This window comes from Desmodus rotundus, chromosome 6 (assembly GCF_022682495.2).
Source record: "Desmodus rotundus isolate HL8 chromosome 6, HLdesRot8A.1, whole genome shotgun sequence".
Classification (NCBI taxonomy): domain Eukaryota; kingdom Metazoa; phylum Chordata; class Mammalia; order Chiroptera; family Phyllostomidae; genus Desmodus; species Desmodus rotundus.
Genome location: NC_071392.1, coordinates 128,999,735 through 129,020,243, shown reverse-complemented (window position 1 = coordinate 129,020,243; position 20,509 = coordinate 128,999,735). Strand labels below are relative to the sequence as shown.

General features: G+C 43.7%; 1 protein-coding gene across 2 annotated transcripts in view; it reads left to right on the top strand.

Moving 5' to 3' along the window:
• The window catches only part of KIF16B (kinesin family member 16B), a 301,049-nt gene extending 291,547 nt beyond the window's left edge, over positions 1-9,502 (top strand). For both annotated transcript variants that reach the window (XM_024559335.3, XM_053926360.2), the window contains one exon: positions 8,214-9,502. In XM_024559335.3, coding sequence (XP_024415103.2) covers positions 8,214-8,372 — 159 coding nt within the window. In that variant the 3' untranslated portion in view covers positions 8,373-9,502. The remainder of the gene's footprint in view (positions 1-8,213) is intronic.
• The last annotated feature ends 11,007 nt before the right edge of the window (positions 9,503-20,509 follow it).

Sequence of the window (20,509 nt, the reverse complement as noted above, 5' to 3'; positions counted from 1 at the left end):
CAGGTTGTTCCAGTAACTTAAGTACTTTCCCTTTCAGCTAGAACTAAAACAGAAATTTTGTTGTAGGTCACCCTTGAGTCATGTTAATATAATGACCTTCATCAAGAATGTCTAAAATGAAATAGCATATACCAGCAAATTATATTCCATTTTTTTCCCTAATGCAGTGTATTGATTGAGGTATCAGGCTAAAACTCTAAAATAATTGACCAAATTCTGGCTGAATTACCCTGGATTGCTGTGGGGAGTGTGTTTCATTTTTAAGAACTCATTAACACAGTCAATAGACCATATTAGCCTGTGTTTGGTTCAAAAGATTTGTAATGTTTAGTTGTGTTTTGAAGTGGTGTTGGAATTTTAAAGATTGGCCTGTATGTATAGCAGGGTTGGGGCAGGATCCTTCCAGCTTTACACTTGACTGGGATGGACCACTAGGATGTGCTGACCCATTGGAAAGTTATTCACAAGAGCCTCCTTGTATTGACCTCTTCCTAAGAGGTGAGTGCCCTGGGCAGATGCCTAGATCTGACAGCAGACTAGCCTCCCACAGGAGCCTGGGTGTGGTGTAGATGGAAGGTATTTTTCTGATTCCTGGCTGATGCCTCCCAGGGTAGGAAAAGGGCTCATCAACTCCTAGGCTTGGGAATGGGCAGACCAAAGGCTCTCCTGAAGCCCCCCCACTGTGGGAGGCCGCTGAATTTCTTACACTTGAAAATGCTCTATGGCACCACCGTCTCAATGTGGAAGAGGCTTGCCCCAGTAGACCCTTGGTCCCAGCAGGAATCCCTGACCTCTGGCTATGAGATGCTCATCCCAGAACATGAATGGGAAAAATTCACCAGTTCTCTGCCCTATGTCAGCCAGGCGACCAATCCTAAAGAAGGGAAAAACATTTTTTTCAGAAGGGAATCTGAGTGCTGTTTGGGAAGGGAAATGGAGGAAGGGCAGTCAAAAAAATGGCCAGTGCCCACCAAGGCACTGTGAGGAGGGAATCAGAGAATGAGCAGAGCTATCTAGCACTCTGCGCGGAAGAGGGTAACCTCGTAGAAGATGCCAGTGTTTGTATGGACATTAACTCTAGGACCCAGTGCCCCTGGTATCCTCTCCATGAGAGCACCATCAGTCCCAGGAAAGGCAGTGTATCTGACCCGAGCAGCTGAGATGCCCAGTGTAGACAACCTTGTCCATTGAGAGGGAGCAGTGCTCAGGAGAGGGGTGCCCAGCTGGGGAAGAGGGGCTGGCGGACCAGGTGGGCAGCAGCCTACTGATAGAGACCCAGCCTCTGGGGTTAGGAGATCTGGGTGCCAGTCCTGGAACTCCCACTTCGGTGCTCTGTGACCTTTGGGACATTATTTAGCAACTGGACCTCAATTTCTTCATCTAGAAGATGAAGATAAGCCTAGTCCCTACCTTACAAAGTTGTTGTGGTAATTAAATGAGATGCGCCATTGAAAGTTCTCACTATGCCCAGAACATTGCAAGCCCTTGTTAAATGGCCTTTTCTTTTCTTTTCTTTTTTATTGTTATTCAGTTACAGTTGTATGCCTTTTCTCCCCATCCCTCCACCCCACCCCAACTGAACCTCCCTCCCTCCCCCACCTCCACCTTCCCCCTTGATTTTGTCCACGTGTACTTTATAGTAGTTCCTGCAATCCCCTCTTCTCACTGTCCCGTCCCCACTCCCCCCTGGCTATTGTTAGATTGTTCTTAACTTCCACGTCTAAATGGCCTCTTCGTAAGAGTGATGAGGTGAGAGCTAGTCAGCCTGGTATGTGCGCATGGGAGACAGCCCTAAGGAAATACTCGGAGGGATCTTGGCAGGTAAGTGCTAAAGGGAGAAAAAGTGCCACTTTGGAAAGAAGGGATCAGGAGCCTGGTGCGGGGTGTCTCTGACAATCTGTGTATCCCTTGTCCTTTTGTTGTTGTCTCTTGGTCTCTCCTTTAACAAGTAGTGGTCCCTACAAGATTTTGTCTGTGTTGAGGGAATTTTTAAAGGCACATACATGCCAGTTTAACAGTTTGGAAAAGGCCCATGGGGCCCATCTCTCCCAGTTACTTCTATCCCCTGCTCACTGCACCTACATAATTGGCTTTTTAAAAAAATAAAATATAAAATATGCCTGCAGCCTGTACAAGAAAGGCATTTTTTGACAGCAAGGTACACAGCGTCAGTACTGAAATGTGCCTTAAAGATTAGCCATCTAAATTTGATTTTCTGAAATTATTGATAAGAAAACACCTTATACTTCAGTGTTGATCCAAGCAGCAAAAAATAAATAACCTAGATAAGTGTGTAATATATTTTTTTATTCTTAAATCTTTTTTGCCAACTTGATAAACAAAAAACTCATAGACATTCATCTCCAACATTGTGCTGTTTCCTTCTCTCAACTATGTCCTCTGTTCTCCCCTCTACCCTTTCTTGCCCTCTCCGTCCAGACCTCCCAGCTCTCTGTGGCTTGCTGTCCTCTTGGCCTCTTCCCTTTCCTTTCATCCCTCACAGTCTGACAGGCCCTCTCCTAGACCTCCTCCTTCTCTGCTACTCCATTTCCCAATTTGCAATTTTGTTGAAGGAGGTTTGTTTTAATCTGACATTCATCCTCCAAGTATCTGAGACAGAGCTGATATGTTGCACAACTTTAGGGGGTATGACTGCCTTTCTCAGTGGCCCAGATCCAAAGTGCCTAACAAAGCAAAGACTCAGTGGGCAAGGGTTGCAGGCCTTCTGTGGTCCCTAATGGCTACTGATATTTAAATATGCCTGCTGTTACTCTTTTATTAATCGAGAAAATGCCATGTGAAAGAAACAAATTAGATATTGGATTTCACAAACCTTTTTCTTACTTTGTCCTTATAACTGTGATAAGTCACTTAAACTCCTAATGTTCTTCAATTTTTGTAACACTCTGTTACAAAGTGTACTGCCCTGGGGAAGCAGCGCCACATCTGGACTTACCTTTCACAGACCAGGAAGGGCTAGGATGTCTTTGGTTTAACAATAAAAGGAAGGCTTTGGCAAGAATAACTTTCATTTTCTCCCTTCAGCTATAGGTGCTTTGGAAAATAATGTGTGTGCAGGCAACAAAAATTACTAATATAAATATGTGTATGTTTAAGTATGTATTTTATATATGATTACAGTGTATATTGAATATATATAATAGAGTACTAGTACATTGGCTGATCTTGGACTGAGCCCAAAACCCTACAGGTGTTTTTTTTTTTTGGAGGAATAGTAATAAACTTGACTCACCAGACACCATTATATGGAAGTAGATTTTATTATTGAGGAAGAGCTTAGGCAAAAGAACCAAGTCAGTCATGGCTGCATGCCCCTGTGCTAAAGTCGGCCAGTAGGATGTTCGCACGTGGAACACCACACAGCAGTGACAATGAACAAAGTACAGCTCTACCAAACACTGTGCGTGAATCTCACAAGCACTGTGGTAAGCAGTGGAAGCCAGACACAAAAGAGTGTATTTTTTGTGACTGGCTCCATTAATATGAGTGAGTCCATTTATATGAAGTTCAAAAACTGGCAAAGCTAATGGATAGTTCAAGAGGTCAGAATAGCAGTGATCCTTGAGGGAGGGATTGTGAGGGAGAGTACGGAGGGCCAGTGTGCCAGGGATGATATGGTATTACAGAGAAGAATGAGATGCTGTCTGTGAACTCAAGAAACTTTTGCAATTTTAGTTCTGTCTTCTCTCCCTACCCCTGGGCCTAGTCCTTTGGTTTTGTAATTCATCAGAAAGAGTTTTCCCAGCCCATTTCAAGCACGTGGTTCTGGACACAGCCAACCAAGGTCACAGCTCACCTCACCTCATATATTTGAGTATGTTGAGGGCTCAGCAAAGAATATTTCCTACTCAGAGCATGTCTTTAAACAAGGAAACATTCTGTATAAAGAGAGCCAAGGCTGCTGAACTCAGCAAAGCAAAGAAAAAAACTGTCCTGTAATGTTTACAATTAACTGAAGCAGATCCTTCTATCTGGAATTTTCACTGAGGCATGCTAATGAGTGTATATAAAGAAGAAGGCGTTACCTGCAGCTAGTTTACTGTTCTCTTTTTATGGTGGTGCACTGGCAGGGAAGGTGTCTCCAGTCCCTTCTCTTTTTCTTTTCTTTTATATTTTTAACTTTCACTTCTTTTTTCATTATACCCTTCAGGCTCTATTGGTCCTTTAAGGGACCTCTGCTTTGTGAACTAATTATGACAAATGTTGACATAACATCTGTTCCTGGATTTAAATACCTTCTATTCTGTCAGAATTCATCTTGAAGGCAAGTTTGCCATGAGCGTTAGTCTGCATGTACTGTAGCCAACGGGAGGCCTGAAGCAGGAACTGGGAACCGACCTAGTAGGAGCTACTGAGATGACACCTGCATGGCCGCCCAGCTCTGGCAGCACCGTGGACCAGCTCCTCATCTTCCTCCTTCTAAATCATTTCACTCTTGCCCTTCCAAAAAACAGTTAGTTGTGCACATTGCAAGCTTTGGCTGGTCAGGTGTTATCTATGTTATTTCCTAGAAACTATGTTGGATGGAATTCAGGTCCCTGTGAAGTGGATATTTTCAGCCTCCCTTTCCCCAGAAAAGCTGAAGTCAGGTTCCCTTTTGCCTCTCTGATACAAATAAGTACTGGAGTAAGATCTTATTTTTCAGCAGTTAGTTTTGATACCTTCTTACCTCAACCTGATGGCCATTTCAAAATACTCTCATGAGACTGCCAGCCAAGATGGAGGCGTAAGTAGACACATTGTGCCTCCTCGCACAACCAAAAGAAGGACAACAACAATTTAAAAACAAAAAACAACCAGAACTAACAGAAAATCGAACTGTATGGAAGTCCAACAACGAAGGAGATAAAGAAGACACATTCATCCAGACCAGTAGGAGAGGTGGAGAGCACCCACAGCAAGGCGGTGGCTGGCAGAACCAGCAACAGACCACGCAACCCAAGGTTCCAGTGTGGGGAAATAAAGCCTCAAACCACTGATTACAAACGCCTGTGGGGATTGAGGCACCAGCAGGAGAAACTCTCATCCTCACAGGAGAGTTCCTTGGAGAGACCCACAGGGTCCTAGAACATACACAAACTCACCCATCCAGGAAATCAGCACCAGAAGGGCCTAATTTGATTGTGGGTAGCAGGGGGAGTGACTGAAAACCAACGGAAAGCAGAGCAAGCACCATTGCTCCCTCTTGGACCCCTCCCCCACATTCAGCATCACAGTGCAGCAAGGTGGGTTGCCCCACCCTGGAGAATACCTAAGGCTGCACCCCTTTACATCACAGGCACTCCAAGACAAAAAAAAAAATGGCCCAAATGAAAGAACAGATGAAAGCTCCTCCAGAAAAAAATACAACCAAGCGATGAAGAGATAGCCAGCCTATCAGATACACAGTTCAAAACACTGGTAATCAGGATGCTCACAGAATTGGTTGAATTTGGTCACAGATTAGATGAAAAAATGAAGGCTATGCTGCTAAGAGAAACAAAGGAAAATGTACAGGGAACCAATAGTGATGGGAAGGAAACTGGAACTCAAATCAATGGGGTGGACCAGAAGGGAGAAAGAAACATCCAACCAGAAAAGAATGAAGAAACAAGAATTCGGAAAAATGAGGAGAGGCCTAGGAACCCCCAGGACATCTTTAAACATTCCAACATCCGAATTATAGGTGTACCAGAAGGAGAAGAGGAAGAGCAAGAAACTGAAAACTTATTTGAACAAATAATCAAGGAGAACTTCCCCAATCTGGCAAAGGAAATAGACTTCCAGGAAGTCCAGGAAGCTCAGAGAGTCCCAAAGAAGCTGGACCCAAGGAGGAACACACCAAGGCACATCATCATTACATTACCCAAGATTACACAGAAGGAGAGAATCTTAGAAGCAGCAAGAGAAAAGGAGACAGTTACCTACAAAGGAGTTCCCATAAGACTGTCAGCTGATTTCTCCAAAGAGACCTTACAGGCAAGAAGGGGCTGGCAAGAAGTATTCCAAGTCATGAAAGGCAAGGACCTACATCCAAGATTACTGTATCCAGCAAAGCTATCATTTAGAATGAAAGGACAGATAAAGTGCTTCTCAGATAAGGTCAAGTTAAAGGAGTTCATCATCACCAAGCCCTTATTCTATGAAATGTTAAAGGGTTTTATCTAAGAAAAAGAAGATAAAAAATAGGGAGAGTAAAATGACAGCAAACTCACAGTTATTAACAATCACACCTAAAAAAAAAACAAAAGCAAACTAAGCAAACAACTAGAACAGGAACAGAACCACAGAACCAGAGAAATGGAGATCACATGGAAGGTTATCAACAGGGGAGTGGGAGGGGGATGGAGGGGGGAAAGGTACAGAGAATAAGAAGCATAAATGGTAGGTAGAAAATGGACAGAGGGAGGATAAGAATAGTATAGGAAATGTAAAAGCCAAAGAACTTACATGTATGACCCACGGACATGAACTATAGGGGGCGAATGTGGGAGGGAGGGGGTGTGCAGGGTGGAGGGGATTGAAGGGGGGGAAATGTGACAACTGTAATAGCATAATCAATAAAATATATTTTTAAAAAATAAATAAAAATAAATTTAAAAAAAAAAACCTCTCATGAGAGATTCCATGAGACCAGTAAGTTAGGAACACTGAACAAGGAAAACAGAGTCTGAGTTAAAAACACATCCCCTCTCTTGATCCCTAGCCTTGCTCACCTTATCTCGCTTTGACAGTGGTTTCCCAGGTGTGCACATGTGCTAGGACACATCCGATTGCACATTTGGAAAATGCGCAGTTCTTGTGCATCAGTTATACTTCCTAAAAATCAGAGGTTAGAGGATTTTTAGAAACTGGTAGTTACTATATAAATGCTAATTATTAGTAATCCTTAGTAATAATTATTAGCAATTGTTTTTAAGAAGGTAGCTAACAGATTTTCCTTGAGCAAAGTGTCTTCTTTCAGAAGTAAATTTTAGGTTGGCATTTCACAGAGGTAGCTGAATTCAGCTTCCTCTGGTCAAGGTTTCTTGGCTGAGGCAGTTGACATTCGGAGCCAAATGTTTCTGTCCTTACATTGTAGGATGGCAGCTGTATCCCTCGCTGCCACCACACTGGATGCACCCTGCCCGCCCCACCCTGTCCACAGTGACAATTAACATTGTCTGCAGACAATGCTGCTTATCTCCTATATGGGGCAATCATTGCTATAGGCCTAGGCCATGTTGCTTAGACAAGTTCTTTTTGTTAATCAAAGTCTGTAGTTACTGTGTTTTATTTCTAAGTTTGTGACAGGACTGTTTATGTTTTTAAAGAAGCTGAGACAGTAATAATGTTTTAGTCCTAAGCACACCCTCTCCTCCATTCCCTCCCTTCGCCACCATCCATCTTGTTTTCTGTTATGGCTCAGGTTTGCCTGACCTGAAATACAGGAACTGTTTTTGTATGTCCTCTTTTCCTTTACTACATCCTGCCAGCACCCGCATCTGATCTCATCCCCAGTACTTCGGACCCTAGCCCCAGACCATACTTTGCTGTTTGGTACCAGGAAAGGCAGATGATGCTGTGACAGACATGTGTGAGGGTTGGAGGGCAGTGAGAAGGGTTCAGAGTAATTAGTCAGAATTTATTTCCTTCAATGATCATAAGATTTGCAAAATGATCTATAAATATTAGTACTTGAAATTGACCCTCTTGTCCCCAGTATTCCTTTTCCTTTATTTATAAGAAGGATCCAAAGCAGATAGTGACTGTCTCATTTAAAAATATCAGTCAGCAGCATGTTTAGCGTTGTACAGATAGTTAGCCTTTCCCCCCCCCCCCCCGCCCTTTTATTCATCTTTCTACTTAATGAGTAAGTTGGGGAAAATGGCTTTTTCAAAATATAGCATATTGAATAGTGACAATGTTGCTGAAAAGCAGAGCCATGTGCAAACACCTCTGGGCACTGTCTGCAGATAAGCCTGAAGGCTGTGTTGCTGTGAGTCAGAGCTCTGAGCCAAAGACATGTGTCACCTGCACCTGCAGAATGGACATCACAGCCCTGTGTCCTTGGTGCGAATGATGGTAGCAAAGCCAGTCAAGGAGATTTCACAAATGCCATTTCTAATGATGATGACAGCTGGATGGGAAGTTGTGCCTGGACATTTTTGCTGTCCTCCCCAACTCTCCCCAACAATGTCTTGACCATGTTTTTAACTTTGTTTCTTCCTCAGAAATACCTCAGGGACTTTTTCAACGTGATGCTGCAATCTGCGACATCTCCCCTACACATCAACAAAGTGGGGCTGACTCTTTCAAAACACACCATTTGTGAGTTCTCACCATTCTTCAAGAAAGGAGTCTTTGACTACAGCAGCTATGGGACTGGGTAGAGCTGGGGCAACAGGAACCCCCAATGCAGTGCCTTCTCTGGAAGCGGGCCCTCTGGTGCAGGGCAGCCTCCCAGGCGGGGTGGGCCTGCCTCCTGCTGCTGCAGGCAGATTGCAACGCCTGCCCACCCTCACCAGTCCGTACCTAGTGCCTGAGTGTGGAGCTGGGATGCTTTCCTTGCTGACGGTGACTCCAAATGGTAACGGTTACTGTCCCATTGCAGTTGAATTGTGGCCTTTTCTGCATAGTGCTTCCTTCTCATTGCACAGTGGAACTCATCCCCTGTGGCACGATGGATGTGGCTTGCTTATCTTGGGTTCTCTGAAACAAGCCAACAGGGGACCGTCCCAAGTGGGTGGCTCATGAGACCTCCTTTAAATGACTTTCATCTGGTTTCCTCTTTCACCAAAATACACTCTTATTTTTTTATATTCCTTCCATGTTGCTGACTATATCCCAAGAAAAACATTTAAAATTATTCTGTTCTATTTTTTTCCCCTTGTTTGAATCAGAATTTTTGTATATACCCAAACACTGATGTTTACACAGAATTTCATATTCTGCAAAAGAGATTCTCAGTCTAACCATGACTGGAGTTTTCCATGCCTGACAAATTGGATGTAGGTGACATCACTTAAAACTTCTATAAATCCATACAAATAGGATATTTGTTTAATCTTGAATATTCAAGGAAGTTTTCCCAAATGTAAAATGTCTACTGTGCATTCTCAAGCTTTCTCCACTAAGCACAAAACGAGCACACAGCTGAAGGCATATTTTTAAACATAATTTTGTTTACATTATTGTCATCGAATCTACTGGATCTTTAGCTAAGAAACTAGAATTCACAGTAGCTTATCAATGATCCCTTAAATCACTCAGGACTTGATGTAGCATTGCACATCTATGTATAGTAAAACTGCTTTGCTTTACTAAAGAGAAGAATGTGAGTAGAAAAAATATATATGTGGTATATATGGAAATGTATATAATTCTGCCTTTAGGTTTATATATGTATACACTCCTGTACAGTAGTTTCATCAAGTATATGATTGTTCACACCAATTTATTAAAGGTATTTGCTTTTCAAAATTTAAATTGAGCTGTCAGTATTAAATGAAGTTACGGAATCCACCATGTAGATCAGTTTACTGTGAGTGTGCAACATGATCAACTCTACAGGTCTGTTCAAAAACTTACCTAATGTGCTTGGGAAAACACAAAATATATAATTCGTCATTTGCATTGCAGAAGATGCAGTTTAATGGTAGGGGTCACAAATGAATGGGTAACAAATGTTTACATTCAGTCTTCTAGAATATGCCTGCGAAACAGACCTCTCCAACCTGGAAAATATATTTAAAGATGCAATTATCGCAATAAGGAGAAAACTATTATTGCACTAATTAGATATCAGAGTTTAGCTTGGAAAAATATGAGGAATTTTTTTAACTCGGTACAGAAAAAGTAGCTTTGGTCTGCAGTTGTGATTACATGCATAGGTTTGGGGGCAATTACTATTGGAGACTTTAGACGTAGGGATTAAAAGAGCTGGGAGATAATAATTAACCATAGGGTCATTTATTTAAAAGGAGCCAAAGTGCTAAATTTCACTCATTTGCTGAGTGAACTGAATGTTTTATGGTTTTCTCATCTGGCCAGATAATCTGTCTCCTGCCCTTTTGGATCTGTATTTGAGGCCAGGCTTATGGCAGGCATTTCATTAAAATTACACAGGGTACAACAATAACTTGGCAAGAATAAATAGACATATGTTTGTGAAAAGTGCAGGAATCAGAAGATCCTTTGATTCCAGCGCTCATCTTAAGTAATTAGTGTTGAGTTTAGAGTTCAAGTACAAGCTGGCTCTGGGTAAAGTCAGTTACAGGTGAGTCATTTAACTTCTCTGAGCCTCAGTCTTCTCCATCTGAAAATGAAACTGTTGCATCGGATGACCTCTGGGTTCCATGCTAGCCCATGGTTACAAGCAGAGGAAGTAAATGCTTCAGTTGGGCCTGTACTTCAGTTACAGGGACTATAACTGGCATGTGGATGTGAAATACAAACTTCTAATTGAAGGCAGCTTCCTTAATCTGAATAAAGCATGAGGAAATCTCAAAAAGCCAATGAAAAGTTTCATCTAAACAAATAATGGAATCCTTTTGGGGAGTGCAGATAAGACAGGTGACAGAGTCAGGATGACAGAATTGGAGCTTCAGTAATTTGAACTCACTCAAAGGGGTGAAAGAAAATTAGTAAATGTGTATTTTATTACTTTCAAGTGCATCAGATAAAAAAGGTTAAGCCAACCAGTTTAGGCAGTTCAGACTGAGGTGCCATCAGTTTATCAACATTTATAGTGAATTGGACAATTTGAAGCAATTTAACAGAATTCTTTAAGTCGTTTCAACATGTCCTGCTAGGTCTTGCTTACACAATAAAATATGTGCAGCAAATTTGTTTATAATCACAGTGGTATAGTAACCTTCAGCCTGGCTTCCACCCAGACCATGCTGGTTCTGAATTAGATTCGAATTCATTTCTGTGATTAATTTGGGCCTGTGAATAGGGAATAACCAAGTCATATTGGCTCCCTAATGATGGACATCTAAAAGATTGTCTGGCCCTTAATGTACAGATGCTTTCAAGATTCATGAACAGGGTACCCAGGCCCCAAGCCACTTCCATTTATATTAGTAAGAAGAAAGAGCTAGTTCTGCTCACCTTGGCCCCAACCTACTTACTGAGAGCTCTAGACAGCTTGTGTTTCAGCGTCTGGGCAGAAGCATGCAGAAGCTTTCAGAGCCTAGAACATCTGTGCACTCAGAAGTATAGCTGCTCTGGAGCTGCAGTCCCCAGCCTCAGTGCTGGGGCACATTAGTATTCTGGGTTCAGCTTTTAAAGGCACAATTTTTCCTCCTGGAGGACACATCTCCCTTAGCACACAGTCCCACGCATGCTCCACTGTCTCCTCTAACTGCTCTCAGAGAGGGAGAGCAGTATTGCATAACATGTCTTGTGGTTACTTGTTCTGAGCCTACCACAAGGCAAGCCTTGCCTCTCAGACAACCCAGGTAACAATTCCAGCCTAGCGTAAGAATATTCAGTAGCATCCCGCTTTCTAAACAGTGGTGTTGGCAAGAGGTTTTTAAATACACACTTTCACAGATGTTTAAATGATTCCTTGAGTTGTCATTAGTCCAGAGTGGAACATTCCTGCCACATGAGACCCTGGTCCTCCCACATTCCTGCACATACCTGCAGGAGTCATTCAAATTGGATTTTTTACTGGAAAGATTTTTTTTCCATTTTAAATAAGAAGATTGAGGAAATTTGGGTAAATAACTCCACAGCCAAATCAACTGCTTCAGTTTAAATTATCATGACAGGCGATTTATGTTTTAGGGAAAGTAATTAAAGACCATTCATCAAAGGAGACTCATTCTTGACAAGTTAAACTGGTATATGCCTCCTTTTAAAGCCGGGGCTCTTTGCACGTGCAGGAAAAGGACCTCACTATTTTGTTTTCCTCTGTTTAGAGTGCTTTGTTTGATGATAATACATTAATTGAAAAGGATTCTGTGATGCCCAACTTTTGAATTTCACCCATACAAAATTATTTCCAAGTTGAAACCAATCCACACATTTCTTATAAAATTCTAAAGCATTATCATATTTCAAATGAATCAGTGGTACCTGGGAATTAGTGGGACAATGTTGGTGTTGTCCAGGCTGTTACCTTCAGATGGCTGTTTCTTAAATTTGGGAACACTATCATATTTTTAAATGATGAGAGGGACAGGAGAGAAAGGCAGTTGACTGAACTGAAGGGGTACAAGGGTATGAGTTCATCCTTGTTCTCTTTAAATAGCATTTGCATGCACTTCTCACTGAGGAATTACAAACACTTAAGCTCTGTCTCCTAAGGTTACCCCACACCTTTCTATTAAGTTCTCTCTTCTGTGAATCTCTTGCAAAATGACTGAATACCAAATGTCCTTTCTTTGATATACTCATTTGGTACCATTTTATTTGAAAGTGTAATAATGAGACTTTTTTCCCTAAGGGTTACCCCTCCAAAAACTGACTCTCTTCTGTGGGAGTTTGAGATTCATCAATTTGGTTTTGCTTCTTCTCCATTCAAAAGACAGAATCGTCCCCATTCAGAGAGAGACAAGTAGATATGTTTGCAAACGCCATCCCTCTTTAAAATTTGGAGATGAGGAAGTGCACTAGGTACAAAATTGGAAATGCATAGAGGAAAATGCACCAGCAGAATGTACAAAGCCATGGGGTTAGCATGACTGCGCTATTTGGTACCATTAAAGCAGGTCACCAGAAAGAGAGAAATGTTTCTGCAGAATTTAAAAGTAGAGGGGAAAAAACCATGAAAATATAATTAAACATCTTCATTACTTGAAAGTAGTTATTTCCTCAAAGTGTCATGAAACCTTATGCACAGTTAATGTTTGCAGAAGTGTCTGTGTCTTTTCAGTAGCATTTAAAGTTGTGACTGAGAGCTTCTCACTAAGGAACAGTCTGCAGTCTGCTCTTCCTGACGCCCCTGCTCCCTCTCAGCCAGGCAGCTAGGAGGGAGGGTGAGAGGGAGGGAGGGAAGGAGGAAGCCAGCAGCTGCTTCTTCACAGCTGCCAGGGAATCATCTGAGACAAGAATCACAGTGAACTTTAATACCAGTTTGAGGTGATTACCAGCTTTTTTAATATTTGTACTTCGGTTGATTCTAAACTCTGTTAGCTTTTCTCTGGAAAGCAAAGTAGAAGCCATGGAAAAGGAGAAGGTGGCTTACTATCTTAAATGACCTTTTTTGTATAATGTTTTAAGTCATAATTTCAATGAATATAAGAAAAGCTGGTTCACAGAGGACACAAGCCTTCGGTGGCAAAGGATTATTGAAATACTAGCTATCTATAAGCATATGGGGAAGGTCACATTCACATTTATAAAGGATTTTCCATGCCTTCCAATTCAAAGGCAGCAGCCTGGGGGCACCCACATGTAGGTTTTTTGGTAAAGAACTCATGGCCTAAGCGTGCAGTGCTCCTCCAGGTCTGGAGCACAGTGTTCTTGGGTGATTCCTCATCTGAAGGGCTTGCAGTCCACCGGGCTCACTGTTCTGGACATGGTGCCCACATGTGCAAGTCTGATCAGAATATTGGTGCCAGGTAGCCCAGCCCGCACTATGCACCCCACCAACACAGGGCCTCCCCACCTCATAGCACCCAGGGTAAGCTGTCCTTCACCCTACTGGCCCCTCTCTTACTCTGTACCCCTGGAGGAATGAGCAGAGTGAATAAGCCTCAGAAAGTTCATAGGTGATGATGATGTTTGCTGTCATGTCCCAGCCACTGCTCCAGCCCCCTCCTGCAGTGAGGTGGTGAAGGGAGGATCCGAATAAACTCTGACCATTATTGTGACTCTGCTGGCCACAAGCTGTGTGGAGGCCCTCGCTGAGAGAACATGGCTCAGAGAATGGAGAACAAACTCACCGTGTTCTTCTTGTTCCTGGTTGTTAGAGAACCACCCTGCTCTACAGCACCCCACACTTCACCATTTAGTTGTTCAGCACATCCTCATGAGAATTTTCTATGTCACACACAGGACAGCCCCACACAGTGGTAAGCAGTGTGGTCAGTGGGCATTCTTCAGAGGGAGGTCTCATTCCACTCAGAGAGGGACCAATGATTGCACAATTGTGTGACTGCAAATTGTGATGTTTCAAGGAAGAGCAGAGGGTGCTGGGAGAGCACATACTGGAGAAATAATCTAATCTGGGAGGCTCCAAGGTTTCCAGGAGCAAGTGACACTTGAGTTGAGACCTGAGCCTTGAGAAATGAGGGCCAAGGTGGCAGAGATTGCCCCAAGCTGAGGAAAGCGTGTAGGAGAGAAAACGCCCATCGCAGCTATAACATGAAGAGGACTTTGGGGGAATGACGGGGTGCAGAGGGAGATGGAGCAGCTGAAAAGGCACCTAGAAGGCTGCTGGCCAGAATTTTGTAAATGGGATCATGTTTCCCATCAGCTACCACTGTTTTTGGAAGGAGGAAGTTAAGAGCATGTGACAACTAGGGCTCACCCATTAAAATCCCATGTAACAGGAAGAACCTGACTACCTGATTAAATATTACTGACCAAGGGACAAGATCAGGGTCAAGAGTTCTGTCCTGTGCCATCTAGAGGATGACTCTTAGCTTTGATCTTTGCTATGTTTGGGGTCCTGAAATTTCAGGGTCCCTTGCCATCAAGAAGCATGATCCCCCCAGACCCTCCAAAGTCCAGCTGGGGTATGTCCAAATTCTCATACTACATTAGCCAGCAGGCCCAAGTGAAGCTCGTGGCCTCTTTGGGCTCCTACCTAACCCTTGTTTTGGGAACAGAAGAACAGGGAGTCCCACACAGGCACAGATGTCATGAAGTTACGTGCTAGTTGTGGGGCTCACTTTGCGACTTAGACAGGGACACCATGTCCTCTTTAAGCCTGGGAATTCCAGGACCTGCAGCCTGGACTACACATCAAGTCATCTCTCTATTTGGGGGGCCTGAACATAACCATTCTACTCTCCTCCACAGGATAAAGGGCTTTTTTTTTTTTAGTTTAAATTTATAGCATGTAACCCATCCCTTGGATGTACATAGAAGTCCCTTTGTTGGAAAATAAAGCAAAAACCCTTCAGCAACCCAGAGAATGTGGTCCAGTGATGCGGGTCAATTTCTATTGATTTGGTGACTCAGACTGATGCTTCTAACCCAGGGCCTCCACAAAATTTCAGTCTGCTCCAGTCGGTAAGAAATACGCTGTCATTCACAAGGACAATTGCCGTTCATGCATGAATTCACTAGGCTCTACAGTGAACTGTCTCTCTGCTGGGTGTGAGCAGAAAGGGTCCTCCTTGATCTCTACCAACAACACTCACCAATAGGGAGCAATAGGCTGCAGTGGATGATAACTTCTTATAAAAGCAAGAGGCCACAGGGGCCAGGACACATCTCAGGTGAGGAGAAGATGCAGCAGAGGTGGAGGGAGACAGGTTGTGCTGCCCTGGCCGGGGAGGGGGGCACCCTGGCTACACAGGAGGCACTGTGGATCTCAACAGCCAGACCCAGGAACCTTTTTCTTGCTGCTGCTGCTCTTGCTGCTGCCCCTCAGCTGTTCTGGCTCAGAGGCCTTCTTCCTCAGAGTCAGGACAGGGGTGTGTGTGTGTGTGTGTGTGTGTGGCAAGAGTTTATTTTGCTGGAGAAAGGGATCCTTCAAAGTCAGTCTCCCTAAGTAATTTTTGTCCAGGAACTAATCTACAAAGTTAAAGCCAGAAGAAAGAGGATGTGGGACATCTAGGGCCTTCTAGTTGCGCAAGACTCCAGGTAACTTGGCTTCCTTCTGCCTCTACCAAGTGCCATGCCATCTCCCTGTGCCACCTCCTTACACATGTGGCTGTGATCTCAGTGAGCTGTGTGGAGCTGCTGAGAGTCTCAGAGACCCGTGGGGATGGCAGGAGCCAGCTAGTTTCTCAGAAAACCATGAACATTTGGCTACCAGCAGCCAAGCCTCTTGTTGCTTTCTTGAGCCAGGCAACACATTCAAAGCATAGAAAGGAAGTCTCCACCTGTTCTGGCAAACCCACCTGTAAGTCAGCATCTGTTGTGGATGAGGAGTGGGTTACGATCCATGCAGACCCCAAAGAGCACAACTTTAACATGCTTTTAGTACCCCCAGTGAGTCTATAGCGACCAGACAAGAAGGCGCAGTTCTTGCATTTTTTCCTGTGCCCCGTGGCTGGGCAGAAATTACGTCAGTTCAACCTCCTGGTGGGACGTTCTTCAAGCTCCCAGCAAAACACGGCAGGTCACCAGGAGAACAACTTTCATCTGGCTAGAGATGCAAGGATATCAAAGCTGGAAGGAGCCTTGGAAATAATGTGGATCCAGGGTCATTTGGGAGCTAGACAAACGGTACAGACGTGCATGGAGAGGATGAAGGACATTCAGCTTGTGCTGTAGAAGCCTATGCCCAGGTACCAGGCAAACCTATTACACCTGTGGTCTGTACACTCCCCATGGTTACTGTTTGCAATCCTTGATTTCAGTTGATCTCTTAATTTTATTAAAGGCAAAGCCACTTGAAGGATGTTGTGTCTTACTCAAGTCACAGAGCTATTTGCAGCCTGAGTCTCAATGTCCCATGTTAACAACTCCATCCACTGCCTGGATTGAAGGAAAACACTGAATGCATCAGTCGGGGTGGGGGGTGGCGGGGGGGGGGAGTCAACATAGTGATCATACCAGTTATTTTCATAAAGAGAATTAAAGATAATTATAGTTAACTAAAAGGGTAAAAAGAGAACTCAAATATGTGATGAGGTAGAACTACAGGAAGCAGCTGCCACCCTGAGGGCTGGGGGAGCATGAGAAGAGGCTAGAATTATTAAAATTTAGAAGCATGCAAGAAAGGCTTCCACAGGGCTAAAACTTCAGCTTGCAAAGAGTAGGGGACACTGGTACTAGTGCTGTTTTCTCTGAGCTGGGGGAAAGGTCATAGAACTTTTATATCAGAAATGGGGGAAATGGGCTGGGACCCAGGCCTCTGAGGTGCTGGCATCTCTGAGAGGCCTCAGCGAGGCTTGTTGGCAAACGTTGGGAAAACTGCAAACTGGACTGAGCTACTGCTACTGGGAGGTGTTGACACTAAGGGGAAGAAGTAAGGCTGAGGTGATGCTGACAAGAACAGGAAGTAATCCAATTAGGAAGAGGAAGCAGGCAGAAAGTGTTGCTGGGATGAGGCTCACAGGAACAGAAAGCAGAAGGAACAAATCTCTCTCCTCCAGCCTTGAGGTCTCCCTCTAGTGCCCTGTATTAGCAGAGGCTAACTGGGGACAGCTGGCAAAGCAGAAATCTGTTTGCAAAGTCCCAGCCCTAACATCCCAAAGTGGAGCAGAGAACAGTGGGCTTTGGCATAGGGAGAGAAGTGCTCACAAACTGGCACATTGAGCTTTTGCTCCAGTTCAAGCCTGGACCTAACACTCATCAGCTATCAGTTCTGGAAGAACAACCTAGAATCTATGTCCCCCATCCCCTATCACAACCCTTCACTGGACGTCCTTGAGTTGCTCTATGTCAATCACTGGGCAAGGCCACTCTAACTTGGGAGTCAGTCTGGGAGCTTACCTGCAAAGGTAAAATTTGTCCCAAACTCTATTAGGTGGCCCAAGAGACTGAAAACTTCTCTTTCAAAGCAGCCATGGCCATGTGGGGCCTGCGTAGTACAATGCTCATCCAGTGGGAAATGGTGCCACAAGCATCATTCTGCATCTCCTGGGCTTTGCTACAGGCTAGTTCTCTGGAAATGAAATTAATTGTTGAAAGACTGCTCAAACACGAGGAACCAAAACATCTGAGGACAGCCATCCCTCAACCAAAGGAATAGTTAGTTTTGCATTCTTCCCTTATGTAACCAAGAAAATTGTTTTGGTGACTAAGAAAATGGATTTAGGAGGATTTGCTATAATTTCATGACTATATAAGGGTGAGATACAGTCTGTTCAGGCCTTCCAGGCACAGATGAGGATGTTTCTAGAGCATCTGGCAGGGGAGTAAGCTTTATGGTCAAAGGTTTGAGGACGCAAAGTTATATGCTATTGATTAAATGTGTGGTTTCTTGTGGTGGTTTTGTGGCGGTTTTGTGGCTGACAATAGCACCCTTACTAATCTATATTGGAGTTGCCTCTATTCCCCATGGACTCTTTATTTGAGTTGGGAAACTTCATCCCTTCTGCTGGAGTAATCTGAAGTGCTACTCACCTGAGCAATTTAATTACTTTGTGCTTTTTCCCATGTGAAGCAAGATCAGGCATAACATTCCTGACACTGGACCATGACAATGGCCTCCAGAGACCTGAAACGGCTGTTTTCCTGGATGTTCTGAACTTCAGAACTTGGGAATAACTATTTTCTGAGGACATTTAACACCCCATGAGCATCAGTGGGACAGGTGTCATCTTGATCTTGCTCTCCCCAGGCTCTGGCTGGCCCATCTATCTGACGACTATTCTAATATGGAGGCCAGGTCTAAGCCATGATTCCAAGGTTGTCTTCCCATTTGAGCTTTTTTCTGCTCATCTATGCCAGGAGGTAGATCAAAGAGGAGTGGACCGGGTTGGAAAGTGGAGGAGTCATGTAAGAAAGGAGTTCTGATAGAGAACTGGCCAAAGAATCTAGATCACAAGAAATGACTTCGATGGCATAGAAAAGCTTTCTGGCTCTGGAGCTCAAACTTATCTAAATGCCGTCATAAAATCCTCAAGAAGTAAAATGAACATTTAATACCTACTTACGCTTATATCTCACCCCTCCTGCCAGCCCACAATAGCTGGTCTGGTGTTTGTCTGTCCTCCTTTTAAAATGAATGCTGTCCCGGAAGCTCAAAGAACTTCATTTGTTTTCATTATATTTCCTGGAATCCATGACAGACCACTGGCTCCTCGTTGTGGGGGATGACAAGTGGTTGTGAGTGTATCTGATCACAAAGAAAGCTGCTTCTGTAAAGGTGCCAGGAGTATGAGTTGTCACAGTTTGCCATCTGAGATGTACACTGTCACAGAGCTTATCAGTGGAGACAAGCCAAAACCACACCTATGAATTTAGGGGAACTCAAATAAAAGTGAGTTTTATCAGAAAGGAAAGTCTGAATAGATAAAACATATTTCAAGCAATCTCTATAATTAGCCATAAATCCACTTGGGAATGACAAAATATAGGTAATTTGTTCAAGCACTTCGGTTCATCTTTCTCCTCCACTACCCTTATAACAAAAATCTCTAGTTCAGCATCTACTAATTTGAGTCGTGCCTCCCTGTTTTCTGTGATGTTTCAAAGTGATGTGATGTTTCTGTGAAGTGATGTTTCAAAAACACATTAAGAACACACAGAATGGCCTGATGAGACATCTTCGCACCCCAGTGTCAAAGAGTTATGAACAGAGGAATGTGTCTTTCTTTTAAAGCCTGGGGGAAATGCTGTTTTCTGAAAATCCCCTGCTATCCTAAGGGAAATTGAAAGGCAGAGACAGGCTTTCTGGGAAGATGTTTTAGCTTAAGCCTCTTAATATGCATAGGCTCCTTCTAAGCTCCCTGGGTTCTGTGCAGCAGCTCAGCCTCTGCTTGGGGATCACTCCACACCCTCGAACCTGGGGATTGTGCCAGCACTTTAGTGGGGCCAGTACGCTGCCTCCATCACCCACTGCAGCCGCAGAGTGGTGGAGCTGGGGGAGGAGAGGATCTATCTGAGCTGGGCCAGCACTGCCAAGGCCAAGGCCCTAAGGACTGGTTCTGGGGTGATCAAAGAACTAGTGCTCTCCTAGGACCCACCTTTAGGCAAAATCACTGCCCACGAGATGTGGCATGTCCAGTGTTAAGTTGTGACTCCAAGGAAAGTCTATCTTTCTATCCTCTCTAAAGATGATGTTACATCATTTTCTGATGTAGAGGTAATCAAAGAAAATACAGCAAAAGAAATTAGGAAATTAGTATTATAGAATTAGGTCAAACAATAACAGTAATAATTCTTTAATATAATTACTATATGATTCCATTTATATGACAAGGTTGAAAAGGCAAACCCACACAGAAAGGAAACAGACCAGTGGTTGTCAGGGTTGGGAGGTAAGTGAGATAGGGGTGGGGCTGTCTATGAAAGCGCAACTTTCAGGGGACTGTTTGGGGGTGCGGGGACTTGTATATGTTGATTGTGTAGGTGGTTACATGACTATCTGCTTGTAAAAACTCATAGAACTGTACATTGTAAGAGTTGAATTTTACCGTATGTAAATTAAGCCTGATTCAGCAATTTGTTCTATAAAGCATGTTGGCTGAGTGACTATTCCATACCATGCTTGTTTCTTTTTCCTTTGTAAAAGAGACAGATAACAAAGATCTGTGGGAGAAAAGCAAAAACAAACAGTCTCCCAAATCCCATTGGTGAGCTTAGGCCTCTCAGGGCCTGGTTAGCATGGGGACCTGGGCTATGGCACGTCTGTCTGTCTCCTCCCACCAGCCTGTCAGCATCAGATGGCAGGGAGCATTCCATGGTTCATTCAACAAAGAGCAGGTGCTCAGTAAGAGTTGTGAAATTG